The 25,244-nt window shown below is 39.6% G+C and overlaps 1 protein-coding gene across 2 annotated transcripts in view; it reads right to left on the reverse strand.

The window, feature by feature from the left end:
- The window catches only part of CEMIP2 (cell migration inducing hyaluronidase 2), a gene marked incomplete at both ends in the record, with an annotated part of 75,322 nt that overhangs the window by 26,376 nt on the left and 23,702 nt on the right, over positions 1-25,244 (reverse strand). For both annotated transcript variants that reach the window (XM_080709111.1, XM_080709110.1), the window contains 8 exons: positions 2,767-2,982; positions 8,157-8,334; positions 11,156-11,311; positions 12,546-12,581; positions 14,114-14,245; positions 19,019-19,107; positions 22,093-22,221; positions 25,129-25,198. In XM_080709111.1, the coding sequence (XP_080565237.1) occupies positions 2,767-2,982; positions 8,157-8,334; positions 11,156-11,311; positions 12,546-12,581; positions 14,114-14,245; positions 19,019-19,107; positions 22,093-22,221; positions 25,129-25,198 (1,006 nt within the window). The remainder of the gene's footprint in view (positions 1-2,766; positions 2,983-8,156; positions 8,335-11,155; positions 11,312-12,545; positions 12,582-14,113; positions 14,246-19,018; positions 19,108-22,092; positions 22,222-25,128; positions 25,199-25,244) is intronic.

Raw genomic sequence — 25,244 nt, forward strand, 5'->3', positions numbered from 1 at the left:
ATTAAGAACAAAGAGTGAAAAAATCACATTTAAAAGCACATTCTTTTCTTCTTTATTATACTGTAGTTAACTTTCTTTCCCCTCCTTGTCCCTATAGGACTTAAGTCATATATTACTTTGTTTTTCTACCTCATGGAAATGAGAAATCCCACAACAAAGAAGCTAATACACCATTAAAATAAATGAGAAACACTGTCTAGTCTGTATCCCTTATAAGCCCTCTGTCTTGTCTACAGATAAGAAACTAAAATGTTTTATGTCTTTAAAATTTAAGAGTAACATTCTTTAACAGTCATGATTCAAAGAGTAAGAAAAATTCCACTTAAGACACTGCAATTCAGCCGGGCGTGGTGGCGCACGCTTGTAATCCCCGCGCTTGGGAGTCCGCCTCCCAAGCAGGAGGATTACACAGGTTCAAACCCAGCCACGCTGGCTTAAGAGACCCTGTTTCCAAAATAAAATAGGTCTGGGAGTGTAGCCCGGAGGTAGAAGGTTTCCAGGAACCCCAGTACCACCACCACCAAAAAAAAAAAAAAAAAAAAAGATGCTGCAATTCAGAAAGCTACAGTGATAGAAACTGTATTAAACTCAGGGGCATCAGAAAAGTGACAAGCAGGGTTCCACAAATGCACCCTTGACAGGCAAAGGGTGTCCGCAGAGGGGAGAGATCACAGGACTAGTCCTTCCCAGGACTACCCATGCTGCAGATCAGAGCAGATAGCGGCAAATCAAGAAGGGAGCTGGCTCCCTGCCTTTGGGGCTCTCGGAGCCCAATTCCACCTGGAGGACCCTTTGCTCTTCCTCTAATTTTCCTCTCTCTGCTCTCTCCTCTCCTTCATTCTTTTGCCTCCCCTAAAGGTCGGTTATTAAATCCTACCCTTTCATTGCCTAAAATATGGGGGAGGGGGAATCTACTCTCCTCAAAATTCTAGGCAATTGGCACCATGATGTTGTAGTCTCTTCCATCCATTCAAATCTGTTAAAAAACCTTTGCAAATTAAAGCCCTGCTTCTCAGTAGTACTGATGGCAGCAGGCACTTCACGCCATGAGCAAGGCCGCACACTAACTGCTTTCCAAAGAGGCATGCATTCTCCATCACCACTGCCTCGCAAGAGAGGAACTATCCGGTCTTCATTAGGCACAGGCTGCTTTTATTTTTATTTATTTATTTATTTATTTATTTATTTATTTTTCAGGTCTAAGGATGGAACCCAGGGGCATTCAACCTCTGAGCTACACCCCCTGCCCTATTTTTTATTCTTTATTTTGAAACCGGGTCTCACTGAGTTGCAGAAGGCCTAAGTAGCTGAGGCTGTCTGTGAACCACGATCCTCCCGTCTCAGCCTCCCAAATGCTGTGATTACAAGCGTGTGCCACCACACCGGGCTCACAGGCTGCTTTTAACTTGTCCAACTCACATTTTAGGAAATAACAATGCCTGGAACTGAACCCCAAGCAGTCTTGCTCCAGAGTCTATTTTAAAGTGTATGTACCACCTCCTAAATTAAGTTAGCCTCTGACACTAGACATCCAGTTAGTACACACACCAACTTAATTATTCTTTATCTAACTCTACCTCTGAGCTACACCCTTAGCTCTATTTTATATTCTTTATTTTGAAACAGGGTCTCACTAAGTTGCAGAGAACCTCACTAAGTAGCTGAGGCTGGCCAAGAACCTTCAATCCTCCTGTCTCAGCCTCCTAATACTGGAATTACAAGTGTGGGCCACCATGCCCAGGAGCTTAATGATTTCAAGGAGGTGTTCCCTACTTTGTACCTTCTCCTTTATATTTCTATAGACATGATATCGTAATATAGTTATAAGAATTTTCTTGGAGTCCTTCCTTGTCCATTCACTTTCAATTCCCAGCTCCTTCCCTAAGAATATCTCACTTTCTCTGAGATCTATTGCTATTTGCTTCCAAAGTCAGATTCTCTAAGTAGAGATGATGGCCCTCAACTCCCCTCTCAGAGAACACAGATGGAGTGTGGCAAGAAAGTGTTGAGTCAAGAAACACAGGTTCTTTTAGCTGGGTGTGGAAGTGTATGCTTGTAATCCTAGCACTTGGGAGGCTGAGATAGGAGGATCTGGGTTTGCCAACAGCCTCAGCTACTTTGTGAGGCCTTCTGCAAATTTAGTGAGACCTTGTTTCAAAATAAAGAATAAAAAATAGGGCTGGGGGTATAACTCAGAGGTAGAATCCTACAAGAAAGGAAAAAAGGAAAGAAAGAAAGAAAAAAAAGAAAGAAGGAAGGAAAGAAAGAAAGAAAGAAAGAAAGAAAGAAAGAAAGAAAGAAAGGTAGGTTGGTTCTCCAACGTAGGTCTCCTCAACAGATGACTGGATAAAGAAAATGTGGTGTGTACACACCATGATATTTTACTCAGCCATAAAGAACAGCATAATGCCATTTTCAGGAAAATGGATGGAACTAGAAAATAGGCTACGTGAGATGAGCCAGCCTCGGCATGTCAAAGGCTGCATGTTTTCTGTCATATGTGGAAGCCAGAGAGAAACGGGAAGCAAAAGGGCCTGAGAGAAATGAGGAGCGAGACAGGGACAGGGAAACGGGACGAGGGGGAAGCTGAGGGCAGGAGAACGGAGGAATGAGGGAGGAAACTGGTTTGGGTGGGGGAACATTCAATAAAACTCTTCTCTCTTTCTTAAAGAAACATGATGCTTGGGAAAGCGCCACTTACACGGAGGAACTGACCTCCTCGCAGAAGCTGGAAGGGCTCAGGCACCAAACTGCCTCTGGGCCTACCTGGGCGTAGCTCCCACTGCAGACCACCGCATTCCACTTGGTAACGTTGACGCAGTTCGGATGGCGGATCAGGTAGTTGTCCATCCGTCCCACGTAAGTGTCCTTGTATCCTGTCACGGAGCCATCAACGTCATGGAATATGGAGTTCTTATCACCGTCCAGCTCACAATCTTCAAACCAGGGGCCAGGCTTTCCAAAGAAGACATTCAGAGAGACCTGGCAGAAGTGACAACAAGGACATCGCAAAGTGAGGGCTCCCGCCATCTCCGTCAGCGCCCCTCGCGAGGACCCAGCTGCACAGTGCCCTGGTGTCAACTGCGGCCCCCAGTCCAACAGAGCTTTCTACTCCCTTAATAACATGCTTGAGGGAAAAGATGTCTAAATTCTTAGAGTTCATCTGGCAAATGTCAAGCCTCTTTTTTGTTTTTATTGCTTTTATTTCATTTAAAAACTATAACCCGTTCTGGCAAAACTAATCTATGGTAAGAGAAACTAAAATGTGAGAAGAGGGGCTATATAGTTGTCAAAAATCATAAATTATAAATGTAAGATTTGTGCACTTTCCTGTATGTAAACCATACCTCATATAAAAATCTATTAGACATATATTTTCAAACCTAATTATTTTATTTCACTTCAAAAGCTTTAGTTAATTGCTACTAATCTTTAGTTAATGACTGAAAAAAACCATACCAATGCCCATCTCCATGTCTTGAATGGAGAAGGGGGCAGGGGGAGGTAATGAAGGGAAAATTCACCAGGTGCTGTGTGCATGTATGTCAATATCACTATGAATAACATTATGATGTGACACTATAATGCACCAATAAATATATTTTAAAAAATAAAACAACAAGAACCAAAAAAATTAATATACCATGTAAGCATTGGCTTAGTACAGCTGGGTTAGTATGGAACTCACTGGAATCTGCTGAAAAGTTTACGAAGCTGTCTCTCCTCCACACAGACCATGCCCAACTCAATAATTTTCATCTCTGTTAGAGTTAATTTAAAGCCTTTACTAAACACACAATACCCACCTGTGAAGCAGGCTGCAGGTGACACAGTTTATAGTCTTTAACTGCTTCTTATTAGCAGAAAATTACTAACCATGTTCAAGCCACACAAACACAACTCTAATGTGCTTTTATGCACTTATCACCTAGGGCTGTTTGCAGATCAGCAGAACAGTTAAATGATAAGCAACTCAATGGAAAACAGTCACGTCTGTGGCCAAGTGGCTCCAAGTGCTTAGCTCTATCATTTTCTCTTTTCCCTTGTGCCTCCTATGGTTCTGAGAAAAATTACTAGCATAGTTTCCACTTTTTTAAGTAGTTTGCAAACTGTTCTCTTTATAAACTCCTCCCAGAGCACCCCCACATAAAAAATTCCAGGCTGGCTGAATACCCTGGACTGAAATAATATGTGTTAGAGTATCAGGACTCTTAAAACAAATGTAGCATTTAACCAACCGTTTCTCAGAGTGACCACATCAGTGGTCACTAAATTCTATGTATATAGAGCTGTGGGAAGGCCACATGAGCAGCAACCATAGCCAATCTCCACACTGGAGAGGTGATTTGAGATCCATCATAAAGGACTGGATACTGTAGCTCAGGAGTACAGCACTTGCCTAGTGAGGCCCTGGGTTCAATCTCCAGCACTACAAACCAAAAACTAACAACCCTTGCCTTGTGCTTATGTGGGAAGCCATCCAATAGTCCAGCCCAACACATCCCCTGGTGTCGTGTGGCCTGAAAGAAAACCAAACCACCAAATGGACACCCCCACTTTGTACCAATGCCTTAGCTCCATGCCTCCGCTGTTCTAAAAAACATATGAACTTTGATAAGCCTCATGCTCTATTTTGAACTCAGGAACCATGAGCTCTCTTCTAGTCTGGACTGCTGGTGGGAGCAGGGAGCTGGGGCCTGAGGCTCTGTCCCTCTCCCATCACTGCTGTCACGGAACTGGCAAGATAGTGAAATCACTGGGTATGATCAGGCTGGATATGCTAGGCTGAGCTTTCACCACAGCGAAGAAGATAAATAATCATTTCAAAGTCTTTTTCATAATCTTTTTTTTTAATTTTTTATTGGTGCACTGTATTCATACATCATAGTGGGATACAAACTTTTGTAGACATACATGCACACATCGCCCAGTCAGCCCCCACCCGATCCCCACCCCATTTTCTCCCCATCCCTCCCTCCCATGCTTGGCTTAGTGGTTGACATCTAGTATTATAGCAATTTATCCAAACTTAAAAATGATAATCTCACATAACAGTTTCATTTGTCTGATACCAAGCTTTTGATGACTTAAAGATAACATTTCAATATTTCTTTTTACTTTCTTTCTTACCAGAGAATATTTTTTTCTATATTTTTTTTGGTGAAACTATCATATATTTATATATTTATTTTTCAGAAAAAAAATCTATCCTAATATGGAATATGGACTCTAGATACCCACAACAATCTTGAAAAAGAACAAAGCTAGAAGATATATATTTTCTGATTTCAAACCATATAAAGCTACAATAATTGAAACAGTGTAGTACTGTTCTAAAGGCAGATATATAAACCATTGGAGTTAAATACAAGCCTAGAGCTAAATTCTTCCCTATATTGTCAAGTTATTTTTGACAAGGTTTCCACGAACATTTGGTGGTGGAAATAATAATCTTTTAACTAAATATTGTTGAAACATAATAATTACATGGAAAAGAATAAAGTTGGACCCTTACATAATCCCATATACAAATATTAACTCAAAATAGATAAAAGACCTAAATATAAGTCTTAAGACTATAAACTTTTAGGAGAAAATCTGGGTCATAAAACCTCACAACATTGAAATTGGCAGTGATTTCTTGGATATGATTTCAATGGCACAGGCAACAGAAGAGTATACAAACTCCCTAAAAAATAAAAAAATATATATTGTATATCCAAAGACAATGTAAACAGAGTTAAAAGTTACTAATAGAATGGGATAAAATATTTCCAAATGCTTTATCTGAAGGTATATTAATATTCCAACTAGAAATCCTAAAAATTAACAATAAAGGCAAACAATACAATTTAGAGATAGGTAAAAGACTAACATAAATAATGAATCTCCACAGATAACCAATCTTAGGTGTCTGCTGGATGGAAAATCTTATTTCTCTGGTTCTGGTGTGTGTTACCTATTTCTTCTTTGTAGTTAATCTCTTTGAGTATTTTCTCTAGTGCTGGTTTTGAAGACATAAATTCCTTCAGTTTCTGTTTGTCATGGAAGCTTCTTATTTCTCCATCTAATTTGATAGAAAGTTTTGCTGGGTAGGAAATTTTTGGCTGGAAGTTGTTTTCTTTCAGAGTTTGGAATATGTTACTCCAAGCCCTTCTGGCTCTCATGACTTGATTTGGGAAGTCTGGAGTGATTCTAATTGGTTTGCCTCTGAATGTCACTTGGCCCTTTGTTTTTGTTGCCTTTAAGATTCTCTGCTTGGCTTCCACATTGGTCATTTTGACAATTATGCGGCGTGGGGATCCTCTTCTCCGATCCTGTCTAAAGGGAGTTCTATAAGTTTCCTGGACCTGTGTATCAACCTCTTGCTCTATGTTTGGAAAATTTTCTGCTATTACTTCCTTGAGGAGATTGTTGATCCCTTTGGTTTCACTTTCTTTTCCCTCCTCTATTCCAATTATTCTTAGGTTAGCTCTCTTAAAATGGGCCCATATTTCTTCAATATCAGATTCCTACTGTCGGATATTTTTTTCTAGATTAGAAACTATGCGTTCATTTTTGGAATGATCATCTTCTAAGAGCGAGATTCTGTTCTCCATGTGGTCTAATCGGTTGTTTGTGCTTTGAATTGAGGCCTTTACTTCATTAATTGCATCCTTTATCTCTTTTTGGCTCTCTCTGAGTTCTTTTCGAAGCACCTCTATTATTTCTACAGTTATTTTCCTGATTTGATCTTCTAGAAATCTCTGATTTTCTGTTTTATCGGGTTCTGATGTTGTGGGGTTGTGGGCATTCATTGCTCTAGTATTATTCCTCTTTCCCATGATTTCGGAAGTTTGTGCCTTCTCTGGGTTCTTCCCTTGGGTCACTATGACTTCACTTAAGGTGTTCTGGATCTCGAGTCAGTAGTATCTCAGACCCCACTACTCCTTTACTGGGTTGTATCACAGAGTCTCCGACCCCGGGAGTGGATAGAGGCTGCTTTAGACTGTGGGGGGTGCCAGGTTGCACGTTCTCCTATGGTGTGATATCTCTGCCACCGCCCCTCTCCCACTGGGTCAAGTCCCAGGGAGTACAGTACTGGGATTTCTCCTCTGTGGCCTGCAATTTGACTCACTGTTCTTGAGTACGCAGATGTAGCTGTACTGGATTCGGTGAATTCTCTGCTGCTGCCGCCGGTGGCAATATGGCGCCGCTGCTACGCCCTCGGCCGTGAGGCTGGCGTATTTCTTCTTGGTTTTGATTTCCACTCTGAATCCCTGCAGCGTGTGCTGAGCTCAACCACTGGGAACTTTAGATTTTACCTGCAGCGAGAAATCCCGCCTGGCTGTTCCGCAGGGGCTCACCTTGGCTTGCTGTAGCCGTCTGGTGAACTCACCGCTGCCGCCGGCAGTATGGCGCTGCTGCCGCGTCCTCAGGTGTGAGGCCGTTGTATCTCCTCTGTGGCTCTGAGCTCTGTTCTCAGTCCGCTTTCTCTCTGGAGCTGGTGATTTTTTTGTTTCTCTGGTGATGGTGTTTTCTGGCTATGAAAGGCGCTGATTTTGTGGTAATGGAGATTGGTTGTTAGCGGGGCTCTTAAGCCCTGCTTTTCTCGGTCGCCATCTTCCCGGAATTTCTCTTTTTCATAATCTTGATAAACCATCTAACATTTTATATCAGAACCTCAGTTTTCATCAGACTTCCCCAGTATTTCTTTTCATTCCCAATTTTTAATCTTCCAGTTCCCAAAACAGCCCCAAGTAAAATATCCAGTAGGACCCAAATCTCTTAGTGCAGATGGGCTACCCTCCCAACTTATTACACCGACTTTGCCAAAATCATAGGTCTTCTTGTTCCTGTGTCAGTCCTTCCCCTATCACTTCAAGTCACTTTCCTGTTAAAGATATCATTCAAATGTCAAAAACACCCCAAGTTACGTAGGACTCCTGTTCTCATTTGAACTCATTGAGACAGAGCACAGGGGTTTAGGAGATGCTGGTAGAAACATCCCTTTTGCCTGTCACAGATTTGCTGTGAATCCTTTGTGCTTTTGTGCTTAGGAATGTGTTTCTTCTCCCAGCACAGGTACTGCCCAGGAACCATGAGAATACACAGGCACTCCATAGGAACCATAAGGATAAGCAGGTACTACATAGGAACCATAAGGATACCCTTACCTGAGGACCAAACTGGACGAGGGAGATGTTGTTCCTGGGGGTTATCTGCCATGCATTCTTCATGAGGAAGCCAATTGCACTGCTGTACCTATCTGGAGTTGGCACATATTTTTTGAAAGTGCTCCTGGTGAGATGAATGGGCCCGTCGTAAATCTGAAAACCTCGAATTGGGAATGTCCTGTTAAAATACAAGATTTTGTTAAATGTGCATGGGTGGACCTGTCTCCTTAACAGCACTTACTTGTTTTTAAAATCTGCTACTTATCTTTAAGGGTTAAGCACAACTTGAGGATACCATGGTAACCAAGAAAAGATCCCTAATGGAATGCAATATATACTATAGTGGGAATGACAAACACAAAAACTTCAGATTAGTGCTATGGAGATAATAAGGCATACTAATACAATAGATTGGATAGGAAGAGAGTTGCTACTTCTTGTTACTGTTGTTTGTTTGTTTGTTTTGGTACTAGATACTAAACCCAGGGGCATTCTACCACTGAGCCACACTCCCAGCCTTTTTAAAAATTTCTTCTAAACAAATTCTCACTAGGTTGCTGAGAGTCTAGCTACAATGCAGAAGCTGTTCTCAAACTTACAATCCTTCTGTCTTAGCTTCCCAAGTACTGAGATTACAAGCATACACCACCACACCCAGCTGAGATGCTAGTTTGGAATAGAACAAAGACCCCTCTGAAGAGGTGACTTTCTTTTTTTTGGTGGTACTGGAAGCCCTTCAACCTCCGGGCTACACTCCCAGACCTATTTTATATTTTTATTTGGAAACAGGGTCTCCTAAACCATCGCGTGGCTGGCTTCGAACCTGCACAATCCTCCTGTCTCTGCCTCCCAAGCGCGGGGATTACAAGCGTGCGCCACCACGCCTGGCTGAGGCGACTTTCTTGAATCAACTCAGTTAAGATGTTTCATTGAGGAGTGGGGTGTAGTTCAGTGGTAGAACACTTAATATAGTGTGATGAGGCCCTGGGTTAGATCCGCAGCACTGAAAGATCTGTGCTGAAGCAAGGAAAACCTTCTCTGCAGCCATTACATCATGGTAAAAAGGGAAATGATGTACTTAATGTTTTGTTTTGCTTGTATTGCAGTACTGGGAATTGAACCTAGGAGTGCTCTATGACTGAGCTACATCCCCAGGCCCTTTTATTTTGAGACAAGGTCTTGCTAGGTAGCTCAGGCTGGCTGTAAACTTATGACCCTCCTGCCTCAGCCTTCTCAGTTGCTGGGATTACAGGTGTGTATCTTCATGCCCAGCCCAAGTAATATACTTTAAAGTATAAAAGCCTAAGTCCCCAAAACTTGATAAGTCCCCAAAAGAGCTAGCTAGATTGAAAATTTTATTGTATTCATTTTCCTCCTTTCTCCTTAGCCTACTAATTCTAAATCACTAGCCAGAATTAATGTACAAGTCCTATAATGTTCTAAATTCCTTAGGTTTCTCTATTTGTCACTAGCATTGCAGAGGACTTCTACAGCAACTAATTAGTTTACATTGTGGCAATATTTTATAACAAAAGCACATACACTACCAAGAATATCACACCAATAGCCTGGTTTTGCAAATCTATATATCGTGCTGTATTTCTGAGCATATAACTCAAAATGATTCTCCCTCATAAGATTGCAAAGATACAGCATAATAAAAACCAGATCCATTAATTCATGAGAAATTTTTGTTTTGGAAAAATCTTCTTAGTTAAAAAAAATGAGCATTTTGATATCAAACTGGAGGTCAATATAAAAGAAAAAGACTGAAACTGAATTGCTTACCATCTCTCTGCTATCCCTTCCCCAATGAACACAGCTTGATATTTTTTTAATCTATACCATTAGGAGAGGCAGTTACAGCCTAAGTAAGAAAAGCACAGCTTTGAAGCCAAACAAACTGGGTTTGAGTCTGACTTCCACTACTTTAGTAAGTTACTCATCTGTAAAAGAGGAGGTTATCAGTCCCACATCACTGAGCTTTGTGAGGATTCTATGAATATTAAGTGTTTAGAACAGGGCCTGGTACATCCTAAGTATTTGATAAATATTAGCTATTAGAAACACACGACGTTCTTTTCCCAGTGGTTTCCAGGGCCTAACAGTTCTTTCTATACAGAATGCAGCATAGACCGATGGTCAATATTCCACAAGGTCTAGTGCCACAGAGAGGTAGCTCAGTAGCCAAGTGTGGGCCAAGCTTCTGCTCTCCCCGGGCTTGATCCCTACCACTGAGAAAACAATAACACAGTGTCACCATGACAGGGCAGGGGCACAGAAGGCAGGCCTGAGAAACCATGGCACCGGCTTTAGGACACAATTCATTTTTCTCTACCAGATTTTTCTCATAAGCAAAATGAGGACAATTCCAAACTGTGTCTCAGAGCTGAGGTATAGATAAATTAGTAATAGTTCACTAAAAGCTCTGAGGAATCTTTCTAGTGCTAAATGCTATCTTAGTGACTCTGTGATTATGACAAAACATGCCAACAGTCTACCCCATCTCCTGTGACATCTAAAACACAGCTAATTACACAGCTGGGCTTGGGATCTGAGTCAGCTTTGGCATCAATCAATTCTCATTTTTCTAGGACTCTTTTCAGTAGGTAATTTCCTTTTTCCAGGAGCTATTTCTGAAGAAAACATCATAAACTGAGGGAAAACTGACCTAATGTCATAGTTTATGGTTTGGCAACTTTCTATGTCTCAAGGATGAAAAAAATGAAGAAAAACCACCCTAGCTTATATAAGGTCTTATGTAAGGAATAAAAAACAAGATGGGCTTCTTTGTTATAAAATTGATAGTGAAAACTATGAAATGGTTACTAATGAATATGTTAAATTTGATGAAGTTAATATACACAGTGAGAAGAAGAATATTAGGAAAAAGAGTCACAGTAGAAGCTGATCCACCTAGGATTATTACAGAACCTTTCTTGAGAGTTAGGTTCTTCCTTATTACTTAAATTTAATGCTCAACTACCAGGAATGCTTACCTGTTCCTGGGTAACGTCCGAATCTTCTGGTCTATTCCTCCAGTGCCCATATACTTGTTCTGACCACCATGAAAACCATAATTCCTGCTCTCCCCAACAAAGAGAGATTCGGATACCACCTGGCTGGACCCTTCATCACTTGGGAAGCTTCCATCACTGTTAAAATTAGGATAGTCATTGGCCACACTTCTCTAGGAAATGTAAATTTAACTTCCAAAAGAAAGAAAATTAACTTAAAAAGCAAAAATGTTTTGTCTGTTTTTTGTATGTGTGTGTAGTACTGGGGAATGAACCCAAGAGAATTCTCTGAGCTACAGTCCCAGCTCTATTTTTAACTCCTTATTTAGAAACAGGGTCTCTCTAAGTTGCAGAGAGCCTTATTAAGTAGCTGAGGCTGGCCACAAACCTCCTATCCTCTTATCTCAGTCTCCTATGTACTGGAACTACAAGTGTGTGCCACCACGCCCAGCTGAGATAACTTTCTTTAATGTCAATACCCTTTTCCAATACACATTATCCAATCTTCAGAAATTTCCTTTCAATGGTGGAAATACCTCATAAATTAGTAAGAGATTTGCAAATTACATATAAACAAATGACACCAATTCGGTAGCCACAACTGATCAGTCTCAAGCAACAGTACATCAAATCAGTGAATTTGCCCAGGACACAACTGAACGACCAGCATGTTTAACAGGACAATTAGAGTAAGTATCAACCAGAGAAAAATATCTAGCACAAAAAGTTTGCTTCCTGAAGATTATTGCTCAAGCCAGGAGTGGTGGTACTCACTCGTAATCCCAGTATTTGGAGGCTGAGACAGGAAGATGGTGTTTTAAGGCCAGCCTCAACAACTTAGCAAGGTAGATGGCAACTTAGTGAGACCTTGTTTAAAAATAAAAACAAAATAAGGCTGAAGGTACAGATCAGAGGTAGAAAACCCTTGGTTCTATCCTCGGTACCACACACATTAAAAAAAAATTAAATTTATAAAAGTATTGCTAAATTAAGGCAGCTTCTAAGGAAAAAATGCTGGCTTTGGTTTTCTCCTTCTGTTTCTCTTTTAGAGCCTACTTTTTAAAAACTTTAGTCTAAGTCTTACCTGTTTTCTTCCAAGCAAAAATAACGATCAGCTTGTGCTTCTCTGGAATTCCAGCCAAATTAACCTACTGCTTTGGTACAATTTCAGTTAGTCAATAAAAATGTGTGTTTTTGGCCCTCTAGTGGTATCAGGAAAAGGATGCCAATTTTTTTTTAATGCTAATAAATAATAAAACAATCCTGTATGTTATCTACCCTCTTAAATAACAACAACAACAAAAAAAAACAAGAGTAGTTTTACCTGATAGCTTTAAAATAATCAAGTAAGTATTTTTAAGCAACTACAAACCTGGCAAAGGTCAGTCCTATTCCATTGTCTGCAAATCTGTTAGAGAAAAGAGAGCATTTTAATTACATCCAATACGAGGTAACTCTACATTCAACTGTGAAATGCAGGAGGTTCCGACCACACTTTCTCCAACCACACAGACTTTAACCTCACAACAACCGAAGCAGAGTACACACTGCGGCGAGGGCGCCCACCTCAAATTCTGGCTCTACCCTTACTAGCAGTGTGACCCTGGCCAGTTGCCCAGCCTCTTTTCCCTCTACTTTTTCATCTCTAAGTTAAAATCATAATATAACCTTCCTCACAGAAAATTTTTCTTTGTGTGTATAGCAGGGGGAGGTCCTGGGGATTGAACCCAGGGGCATTCTACCTCTGAGCTACAACCTCCAGCTGATTTTATTTCTTATTTGGAAACAAGGTCTCACTGGGTTGCTGAGAGTCTCACTACTTGCTGAGGCTATCCTTCAACCTGTAATCCTCCTTTCTCAGCTTCCCAGGCACTGGACGTACTGTACAGGCATGCACCACCATGTCTGGCTCTCACAGAATTCTTGAGAGCAGTAAACATCCTAAATAATTTCAAGTATATGGTACAGTGCCTCAACACAGTAAGCAGCATGTAAGGTGCTAAGGTTGTTATTTCTAGAATTACTTTTTAGAAACAATTAAATCATGAAATTCTCTTCAAAAAATTTTAATATAACACCTAAGCCATTTCTACAGAGTCAACAGAGTATTGATTTTTTTTTTTGGATGATGATTGAAATGCCAAGAAGCTAGTGGTCAGTGCATGGGGAAAAAAATCAAAAGCTTTTTTTTACACTGCTGAACACCAAATGTTAGCTCAACGTGTATCACAGGCTCTCTCTATACAAGTGGAAAGAAAAAGAAGTGAGATGCTTCCTGCCTGAGTCACGGTAAGAAATATGTCAAAAGATTAAGGTGGAATTATACATCCGTTGTTTTGAATGGCAATAGAAGAAAACTCAGAAAAACTTTAAGAAGTTTCCAAGAGAAAGAAAAATAAAATGCAGGTAGTTTCAAACTCTTTATTTAGGGTTCTGATAGAAGCCATGTTTGTTATATAAAGTTAAATACCAAGTTTCTGTTCCATCTCATCAAAAAGCTCGCGTGTCACTAGACAAGTCCAGTTCCAATAAAAGCACCAGAATGAGACGATTCCAAATATTTGCAGTCTGTTAACTCTGGCATACTTCCTCGGAGCTTGCCCTGTCTATTAATAACAATAATCATAATATGATGCTAGGAACTTCCACCATACTTTCATTCTACTGGATTTAGAAACTCTTAAAATAAATACATCAGCCGGATGTGGCAGTACACTCCTGGAATGCCAGTACTTGGGAGGCTGACACAGGAGGATCACAGGTTTGAGATCAGCTTCAGCAACTTAATGAGACCCTGTTTCAAAATAAATAAAATAGGACTGGGAATGCAGCTCAGAGGTAGAATGCTTCTGAGCTAAACTTCCAGTACCCCAAAATAAATAAATTAAATAAAATAAATATATCAGTATCTCAGATTATAACTCTGCAGAGAATACCCACGCTGAATTCTGAACAGTAATGTCTCCTCCTCGAACCCAGGCTCCATGGTCATTGTTTTTAAAAGCTATGAGCCTGTCAATGACAGCAGCAACACGTGGCTTGTCAGGGTCTGCATCCTGATGAGGCCGAAATCTGGGTATTTAAAAAGAACACTGTTTTATTAATAAGTAGTAAAAAGGAATATAAGTTGCTTGTTTAGAATAATAAACTGAAGTGTCAAGAAACAGGACTTAAATTTGGCCCAAACAAATTAAAACATCTTAAGACACAACTCAATTATTTGTATTTTAAATATTCAAAGAAAAGTGTTATATTTACACATAACTTTCTAGAGAACTACTTTCAGAGCTTCTGAGTTTTTAAAATCAGATTAAAAAATGTACACTGCAGAACATTATAAGCATAGAAATTATTTTTGTTAACACACATACACAGACACACACACACACACATACAACACTAAGAAATCTAGCATGTCTTCAGATTCTTAAATTACATGTCACTGACAAACTATTATATAAATTAACTGTATATTTTGCCACACATATATGTGAATTATGGTATTATTTGAGTTGTGTTTGGTTAAATGTTTTATATAGAGGACAACCTAGCTTGAAATGTTTTAGGTTTCAAAAATAGATTGTATTTAATTGACTTATTTGTTATGAAGAATGAATTCTGCCTTTTCCTTCTAAAGCACTTACAAAGGCCTTATGAAAGAGTTAAAAACTTGGTGTTGCCGGGCATGGTGGCACACGCTTATAATCCCAGCATTTGGGAGGCTGAGACCGGAGGACCGCAGTTCATGGACAGCCTCAGCTACTTAGTGACGCCCTTCACGACTCAGTGAGACCTGGTTTCAAAATAAAAGAATTAAAAATAGGGCAGGGGGTATATCTCAGAGGTTGAATGCCCCTGAGTTCCATCCCCAGACCCCCCCACACACAAAAAAAAAAACTTGGTGTCAAAAACTGTTCACTCTAGCCGGGCGTGGTGGCGCACGCTTGTATTCCCAGCATTTGAGAGGCTGAGGCAGTAGGATCACGGTTCACGGACAGCCTCAGCTATTTAGTGAGGCCCTTTGCAACTCAGTGAGACCCTATTTCAAAATAAAAAATAAAAATTAGGGCTGGGGGTGTTCAGAGGTAGAATGCCCCTGGGTCTCATCCCCAGTACAGAAAAAAAAAAAAAAAATACTGTCCACTCTAACAACACAAATAATTCCATTAAGGCCACCCCACCACCTTACAAAGTTAAAAGAATTTTTAAAATCCAGATCGCTTTTTTAAAAAATCAGTTCAGCAGGTTGAAATTTTCCATCATACCAGGAAATTTTCCATCATACCATATGCCAGGAAATCCCCTTGGCATAATGCTACCACCATTCTTATTGGCACACAGTAGGTACTCACTACATGTGTATGATGGGAGTATAACTCTCTAAAAAGGAACAGCAAGTTCAAATGCTGTTGGGAGCCCATGATCTCAGGACTCCAGTCCAAGCAAGATGTCTGGAGAGAAAGAAGCAAGCAAGGTAAGATAGAGGCCGGTGGGAATTCTCCTTTCAAAATACAACGGGAAGTCTAGGGAAGCCTGAAACCCGGAAGTGATATGAGTGGACTTTTTAATCTCTTCTTTTTTTAAAATTTATTTTTATTGGTGCATTGTAATCATACATCACATTGGAATATAAGACTTGAGAGGATATACAAGCACACATCATCCAATTAGCCCTCATCCAGTCCCCATCCCAAAAATATCACAGGCTGCTGCTGGAGAATGAAGACTAAGATATTCTAGAAGCTTTGTATGTGTTTCAGGCAAATGCTCATGGTGCAGGAAACATATAGGGTACTATATGCAAGCATGTGGCCCAGGGCCCTGACAGTAACTAGCGCTGACTCAAGGGAGAGTGTCTGACTCTTGATCCAACACATACTCTTCGAGCTTTGCACTCGGTGCCAAATAGTTCTGCACATCAAGCAGATAAAAGAGTTCTGGGGAAGAGACTACACATTGTTCTAAAAAACAAAGGCAAAAATAATTTAAAAGGTACCATAAAAAAAATATCTGAAGCCAGGCGTGGTGGCGCATGCTTGTAATCCCCTCGCTTGGGAGGCGGAGACAGAAGGATCGCACAGGTTCGAAGCCAGCCGCACTGGCTTAAGAGACTCTGTTTCCACATTAAAAAAAAAAAGTATAAAATAGGTCTGGGAGTATACCCCGTGGGAGTGTAGCCCGGAGGTAGAAGGAAGGAGACCCTGTTTCAAAATAAAAAATAAAACAGGGCTGTGGGTGTAGCTCAGAGAAGTAGAACACCCCAGGATTCAATCTCCAATACCACATATACACACACAAAGAAAAGAAATGATTTCCTGCTGTAGCCATTTTACCTTTTCTGAAGCTCTGATCAATATAACTTAGTCACTAACCACTTTTGATAGCCCACTTGGTATAAAGAAGTTGGATTAATTATCCCAGTTTTTCATCCCTATCTGTGTGACTTCAGCATACTTCTCCGCCCTCCCCTAAGTGCCCTCTGCTTTAAATGGACTTCTTAGTTATGTTCTTCCGGCTTTTAGATGACATCTCCCAATTTCAAGTTAAGTACTGTCTTGAGTTACAATTTCTCATCTTTGTATTCCTCTAATTTCAGATCTTGAAGACACAGGAAAGGCTCATCTGATTAACTGGTGAGTCAGCTTCTTCCCTGATGAACAGACTGAACTTCTGAATGCCAGGAGCCTGGTGCTAACTCACAGGCTAGTTTATTGCTCATTTCTCTTTTCTCCTTTGTCCTCATGTCTGGATTGCATGAATACAGGCCAGCATATTCTGTACGTTTGTTAATACAAATTAAATGCATGCAACACAGCTGCCATGTCTTGTTACTCTTCCTCTATAATCAATTCTTTCCAACAACAACTTCCAAATGGAGTCCAATTCCTTACCATTATGCTTACATTTATAAAACAGAAATTCTAGAGTGCAGAGGGCAGATTACAATTTTCATAACATCACATATATTCTTCAGGCAAAGAACTTCTTAAGCCATTATGGTTAGAGTTTTATGGTTAAGTCTAATTAAAATATCAATGGATTCCTAAATATATTTATTCATCCATTCATATGTATGTATGTGTGTATATTCATATATGTATATATACACATATAATATTCAAATTATATCGTTTTTAAAGCAAGAAAAGGAGCCAATTGTGTTGTTTAAGGATTTTTTTAGGCAACGCTTACCTAAGAAAGTACATATTACTAGTTCTACTAATCATAATAAACTCTTTAAAAAGCAGGAGTGACCTTCTAACATAGATTTTGTGTGTGTGTGTGTGTGTGTTTGTGCGCATGTGTATGTATGCACGGTTCTAGGGACTAAACTCAGGGCATTCTACCTCTGAGCTACATTCTCAGCCCTATTTTATTTTTAATTTTGAAATAGGGTCTCACTAAGTTGCTGAGAGCCTCATGAAGTTTCTGAGACAGGCCTCAAACCTGCAATCCTCCTGTTTCAGCCTACCAAATCCTAGAAGTATAGGCATGTGCCACCACACCCAGCTTAACATAGATTTCATTACTGAATCTCTTCCTGGTTCATAATTTGTGCTCATCTATATCCACTTTGTTCATTTTACCCCTCCTATTTTTCCCTTTCATATGTTGATTAGCTATGAAGCATCCAGTATGATTTTTATTTAAATAATGCCCAGAGTTCTTGAGATTTTCAAATGCTATTTCATCATTGCTCTAAAATGTTTCATGTTTGAATTGGCCCCTGAGGAATCCTGATGAGTTATTTACCAGTCACACTTTGCCCAGTTTTTTCCTGACCTCATGCCCTAGTAATGGATTACAAGTATCCTGCCTCATACTTAAGTCAGACTCATCAACCTACAGTGTGGTTCTTGATTTATTCGCTTACTAACAACTGGGTCTCGCATTCATCTCTTCAATGTCCATCAAGAGCCCATTATATCTAGCACCCGTCCAACTCCATAAATTGGCCAATCAACTTGAGGTACAGAAAAAAAATATGCATATGGTTTCCAGTGGCTATGACTTTAAGTTACCATCTTTTCCAGAATATTTCCTTTCCATCTGAGACATTTTATTTATTTTGGCCCACACACCACATGTAAGACAACCCTGCTGAAATGCAAATCCACATCCCACATGCACTGTGTGGTTACATGGGACAGCAGCATGGAGCTTGGCTAGGACATGAATCTGAGGCTACAAAGGACTGAACCAGAACAGCCTGGTCATCAAATTGGGATCTTTCCCTTTGAAACACACTTAGTACAGTGTTTCACTCGGACCACTAAGGATACATTCTATATGCTTTGGCTTTAAGGGATTATAGAAAACATCTTAGTTTAATTTGTGTTTCAATGTGTCATACTATTCTCGAATCTGAAACTGTTCTTAACATCTTTCTTCTTTTTCTTTCTCTTTTTGTAACTTCCTCTGACATCAATTAAGCACTATGAAGAAGAGGAAAAGCATCAACTTTATTGGCATTTCAAAAAAATAAATGTCAGCTGGGCAGGGTGGCACATACCAGTACTTGGGAAGCTAAGGCCTTATGAGGGTGGCAGGTTCAAAGCCAGCTTCAGTAGTGTAGCGAGACTCTCAGCAACTCAGTGAGACCCTGTTTCAAAATAAAAAATAAAAAGGGCTAGGAGTGTAGCTCACATGTAGCACACCCCTGAGTTTAATTCCCGGCACCACAAAAAAAAAAAAAAAAAAAAAAAGATAAATGCCGAGGCTCAGAACATGGGACAGCACAGGAAGTGTTTTTGTTGACAGAGAAAAAAAGCACAGTGTGCTGGACTTGGAAAGCTCTACTTTGGCAAGATAAAGCCTGAGTGTGATTTAAAGAGCCAGCCCTACCTTGCACTGTTATCCAAACAGAGGTACTCCCTCGGGTCAGCAGCACTGGAATTGGTTGTTTTGACCCCTTTGTCAATAAACAAGCCAGCCTGAAATACATAATAATGGACTAAAATAAATATTAGTCCCTAGTTACATCTACATATATGAGTCACAAAAATAAGTTTTAGCTCTTCACTTCTACCCAAAATGGAGTGTGAGGTGAGGAGAGGAGAGGAGAAATAGCAAAGCAATGGTATTATGCAAAGCAGCTATATTACTGGAGAATTCTAAAATTTTACTTATTCAATCATTCAAGAAAAATGTACTTAGTGCCTACCTTGTGGCAGGCACCAGGCTTTATACATTAGCTAATATGTAAAATATGATCCCTGTGGTTACCGACACACAGACTAACAGGAAGATATGCAATTAAATAAACAATTACAGCCCAAAATGATAAGTATGTGACAAAGAAAAAAAAAACGATGCTCTGGCAGCGCCTGCACTGGCCCCAGAGGAGGCCTTTTTCATGGGTGGGAGAGGATCCAGGGAACATCTCCTTCTTAAAAAGTGACCTCCTCCTAACAAGGAGACCTGTGAGATGGGAAGGAATTCACCATGCAGAAGCCTCGGTGCTGGGCAGGGGTGGGAAGAAAGCAGCTGGAGATCCCAGACCTAGGTACTCAAGGGAACAGGTTGTATAAAAATCTGAAGATGAGGATGAAACAGGTGAGAAAAATACTGGATGGACCAATAAGAATGTATGAAAAGAAGAAAGGTATTAGAGAATGATAAGGAGGAAACATCAGACCATAGGGAGCAATATGCTGTAGGAGTCCAAAAAACCAAAAACTTCATAAGCTATCATTAGCAACTACAACTTAAGAAAACATGGCTGCAAAATGGATTATAGACTGAAAAGGGGAAAAAGAGAGAGACAAGAAATAAAAGTAGGAGATGACTTCCACTACCTAGAAGAGAAATAAAGGGTCACCTAGACTTGTGGCAGTAGTAAAGGAGGGGGAATGATATCGGTTAGTGACTGATAAAATGTCTGGAGGTGAGGAACAGGGAGAAAGAGAAGCTTATATATTTTTGTCTTTGTGTATCTAGGGAACTAATAATTTTATTCAATGAAACAAACATCCATGAATAAGTCTGGGCCTAGAAATAAGGATTTTAGTGTTGAACATGGTTTTTTAATGTGTCCATGAGACACTGAAATGGAATTTAGTAGGCAGGCAGATAAACATGGCAACATAGACCAGATTCTTAGAAGATATCAGCAATCAAAGTCACAGGGTTTGTGGTCTGTGTATGTGTGTATATGTGGTCCAAAGATGGCACATTTCCTTCTGAGAACTCCATGGGTTCAATTTTCTTTAGCTATTAAAAAAATTAGTCTACATAGTCATTCCTAAATTTAATGAACTAAAACCTAATTATAAAAATAGTAAATAAATAATGATAACTATGTGATACTAAAATATTGATTAAAACAAACTGCTTTTGTGCATGTGTGCATGTGTGTGTATTACTGGGGATTGAGCCTGGGGCATTCTATTTCTGAGCTACACTTCCAGTTTTATTTTGTTTCTATTTTGAAACAGAAACTCACTAGGCTGAAGAGAGTCTCACTATTTCCTGAGGCTGTCCTCGAACCTGTAAACCCCGGTTCAGCCTCCCAAGTACTAGGATTACAGGCATGCAATACCAGGCCTAGTTATGAGGTGTTCTTTATACCATTCACAATTTCTTAAGAAAGAGGATATACATTTGGAAATGCTACAGTCAATAATTATTAGCCTTAATAAACTCCTCAGCTCACAGAAAATCATAGCTAAGTTATTTTTTCCTCTGCCAAGTCTTCATCAAGTAATTCTAAGCTCTTCCAATTATAACACCTATTTTTAAAGGATCCACTGAGAATACTAGGAAAATGTTAATTGTACTTTGTTGTTAGTAACACAAGGATAAAGGACCTAGGCGTTGTAGATATACTGAGAATATTCAAGTGCCAAATACTATGGAAACTGGAGCTCCTGAATGATCTTTAGGTGAGTTGACCTATATAAAGCAGGTCAAATATTCTTAAACAATATTTCACTATTTATATAAATAATTTTTTGTGTGTAGTACTAAGAACTGAATTCAGGGGCATTCAACCTCTTAGCCACACCCCCAGCCCTATTTCATTTTTATTTTCAAACAGGGTCTCACTAGGTTGATGAGTCTCACTACTTGTTAAGGTTGTCCTTAAACCTGAGATCTTCCTGTCTCAGCCTCCCAAGTATTGAGATTACAGGCATTCACCACCATGCCTGGCTTATAATTAATATGAAATGCCCAAAAAGACACTCAACCACCACCTGTATGAAAAGAAGGGAGGACACACTTTCTAATCCCCAGTAGTACCTAATGTGTATGCCCCTAGAAACATAAAATGGTATTAGATTAAAAAAGAGTGGAGGATAAGGAGAGTATGAGGACACAGATCAAGTCCGGGACATAATTAAACAGACAATAAATACATACATGTGTCATACATACTTGTATATGAATGAACAGAATGCTATACATATGTCCTGAACGTGTATGGGCAAAGTATCTGTCTCTTTAATCACAAATTACTTTATCTGATGACAAGTTCTACCAAAACTAATATTTCTCAGTTGTAATCTACTATGGTTTGAATGTGCCCCCGCAAACATGTGTTTAAAACTTAAACCCCAATGCAACAGTCAGGAGGTGTGGCCTAATGGGAGGTATTTAGGTCATGAGGGCTCCACACCCTTGGATGGATTAATGCCAACTAAAGAGACTGGGAATGGTGTGTTACATTTCTTGTTCTCTTTCAATATACTTTTTTTCCTCTGTGCTGTGGGATGACAGAGAAAGAAGGTCCCTATCAAATTGTCCCCTCAATCATGGACTTCCCAGACATCAGAACTATGAGCCAAATAAATCTGTGTCCATTATAAATTACCCAATCTGTGGGATTCTGTTATAGCAACACAAAAAGACATAATCACAATAGTCCATCTTTTATCCTGTAAATCATATGTACTGATTGTTAAAATTTAGGAACCTACCTTAAAACTGGAATGGACCCTGTTGTTATAAAATATACCCAGAGGAGTGAGTTCTGGTTTCTCTAAGAGCTGTAAGCCACTAGACTCCCCGGTAGCTTCCTTGTGGAATAAATACCATATTCCAGCATCCTATAAATGAGAGAGCAAGATTACTAAAAGCCTTGTTTTATAAAGCCACTCTATAAATCTTCCTTGTAAACTGTTTTACAATCAAGTGTAAATCTTTGTAACACAAATTCTTCATTATCTTAAGCACAGAATGTGTGCACAACTACAAAAAGTCATACACGTATCTAGCCTCCTCAAAACAGTCACAGGAAACATTTTTCAAGCAAATTGAAAGAAATAATTGGCTGATGTTAAGATTTTCTTTCAAAACTTTCTCATTATATAGAACATTACATAAACTTAGACTCAAATAGGCCCTCCTTCCATGTGACCAGGACAGTGCAGCCTTTAAGCAGTGTGGTTTTGTTCTGTTTACCTCCAAACCTGATCAATAGATGAGTCATGCCTATTAAACAACTGTCCGCCGACATGCCGAGCTCACTGACTTCTTTCAAATAACTCCAATGCCCTTCCTGTCCCGAGGCACATTTTTGCCAAAGGAAAAAATAAAAACCACCGCATGCATGAATTGGGATGCTGTCTTAGTCTGTAGCCTGCCTGTTCAATGTCAGTATTGCTGATCATAACAGGAGGAGAACAGTTTAGAATTTTATGACACTCAAAAGGAGATATGAAAATGGCAATTGATGGTTTTAATTCTCATAATTTTTTTATTTTGTGATTAAATTAAAATCAGGCCAATGTGAAACACAATAATTCACATTGTGGCATTTTGATTGAACAGGTTGTTCAAACTTAAACATACAGTGAAAAAAGACAATATTAATTCAAATTCAACACTCAGTTATAGTGCTACATCCTGGTGTACAGTCAGACTGTTCTCAAACAATTTATACTCTAATGAGAAACATAGAGATATAAGGTATGTAATAAATATTAAATTCACCGTTAGCCCTGTGTGATGGCACAGATTTGTAATCCCAGTTACAAGTTAATCAAACTCGGAAGGCTGAGACAGAAGGATTGCAGGTTTGTGGCCAGCCAGCCTCGGCAACTTAGTAAGGCCCTCCACAACTTAGTGAGACCCTGTTTCAAACTAAAAAATAAAAATAGGGATATAGGAATAGAGGTGTAGCTCAGAGGTAGAATGCTCCTAGGTTCAATACTCAATAATACTAACACACACACACACACACACACACACACACACACACGTCTTTAACAAAGTTCTTAGGCGGGCATGATGGTGCATGTCTGCAAATCCCAGTTCTTGGGGAGGCTGAGACAGGAAGACTGCAGATTTGAGGACAGTCTCAGCAACCTAGCAAGACCTTGTTTCAAAACAAAAAATAAAAAAGCCTAGAATGTACCTCAGAATAGAATGCTCCTGGATACAATCTCCAGTACACACACACACACACACACACACACACACACACACACACACACTCCTTTAGGAACATAAAGGAGAGATGAGATGAGTTGTGGGAAGCATATACACTACACAACAAAATTAACACAATATTTAACATTTCTATAAGATAAAATATAAGCAGATAAAAAAGTATTCTGAGAAAATGTTTGCCATCCCAACTCTCTGAACACAAAACAGACAATTCAAGAAGACTTGAAGGGCTGGCAAGAAGGCTTGACCAAGTATCCCGACAGACTGAGGAATCCCTGAAACAACCCTATGTCTGGGCCTCTCCCTCTCAGGTAAGAATCCTCAAATACCAGGAACCTCTGTTTACATTTTAAATTTGTTTTGTTTTTCTGTTAGTAGGGATTGAACCCAGGGGCATTCTACCTCTGAGCTATGCCCTGCTTTCTTTTTTATTTTGAAATAGGGTCTCCTTAGGTTGCTGAGAGTCTCATTATGTTGCTGGGGCTATCCTCAAACCTGCAGTCCTCCTCCTCGGTCTTTCAAGTACTAGGACTACAGGTGTGCACCAGTGGGCACAATCACATTTTTTTGTCTTAAACCAAAACTCATGAATTCAACCATCACTCCCCGATGCCTATGTTCCTTTTATCTGAAAGAAATGCTCTTTCGACTAGTCTTTTACTTAATCCTCAGAAATGATGCCAGGTATTTCTTTCCTTTTTTAAAGTTTTTAAATAGTCGTGATGTATAAATGTGAATATTTATGTCTTATTGCAATATTTATGTACCACAGTTTTCAGCACAGTTACAACCCAAGTAGTATAAGGTCTTAAAAGATGCATCCAGACTATATAAATTAGTAGTCTCAAATAATTCAAATTATAAATGTAAATTTCTCCAGGTTCATCCAGAGGACATTTTTACCATTTTAGAAATCCTATTTTATTCTCTTAAAAATTACTCGTGTGTGTGTGTGTGTGTGTGTGTGTGTGTGTGTGTGTGTGTGTGCTGTGTGTGTGTGTCTGAACTCAAGGCACCTAGTATTCATGGCACACAGCTGAGTTTTTAGGTGTGTTTATTTCATTAAGAAAATAAAATGCCTATGTGTAACAATCCCTGCATTTAACAAAAAGATGTGTCCCTTGACCTGAGTGACAACTGTCACCTCATTTTACAGACTAATCCACTACCATAAAGAAAAGCTACAGCTTTCTTTGATCATCCACACTAGAAACTGAAATGATCAGTACTTGGCCACTTAAGTTTTAAATGAGAAGCCAGAAAGATCATACACAGTTGAGTACAAATACGCTCTGGAGATGCTATATCCCTGGAGACCCGCTCACCTCCTTCCCTCCATTTGTCCTCTATCTTACTATACTCAGAGAAACTAACTGGCATGAAGGATTGGGAAGAAACAGAAGAGCCGTGTCAGTCACCTCCTGTTCTCAGCTACGCGAGCAGCACTGTAAACAAGGTCACGCCTGGGTTACCCTAGCCGCAGGACATCATGACCACAGAAACCAGAGCATTTATAAGCAAGAATGACATGAAAATCCTGAAAACACTCTAGCATTATTTACCTGCGAGCCTGCAGCTGCATTATTAATCAGATGATTGTTGGGATGAGCAATCCAGAAAGTTGAAACAGCCCTGCAAGGCATTTTTGAAGATGATTTAAACATTCTTCATGAAAACT

Source organism: Muscardinus avellanarius, assembly GCF_963383645.1.
Source record: "Muscardinus avellanarius genome assembly, chromosome: 13".
In the NCBI taxonomy this organism is placed as follows: Eukaryota; Metazoa; Chordata; class Mammalia; order Rodentia; family Gliridae; genus Muscardinus; species Muscardinus avellanarius.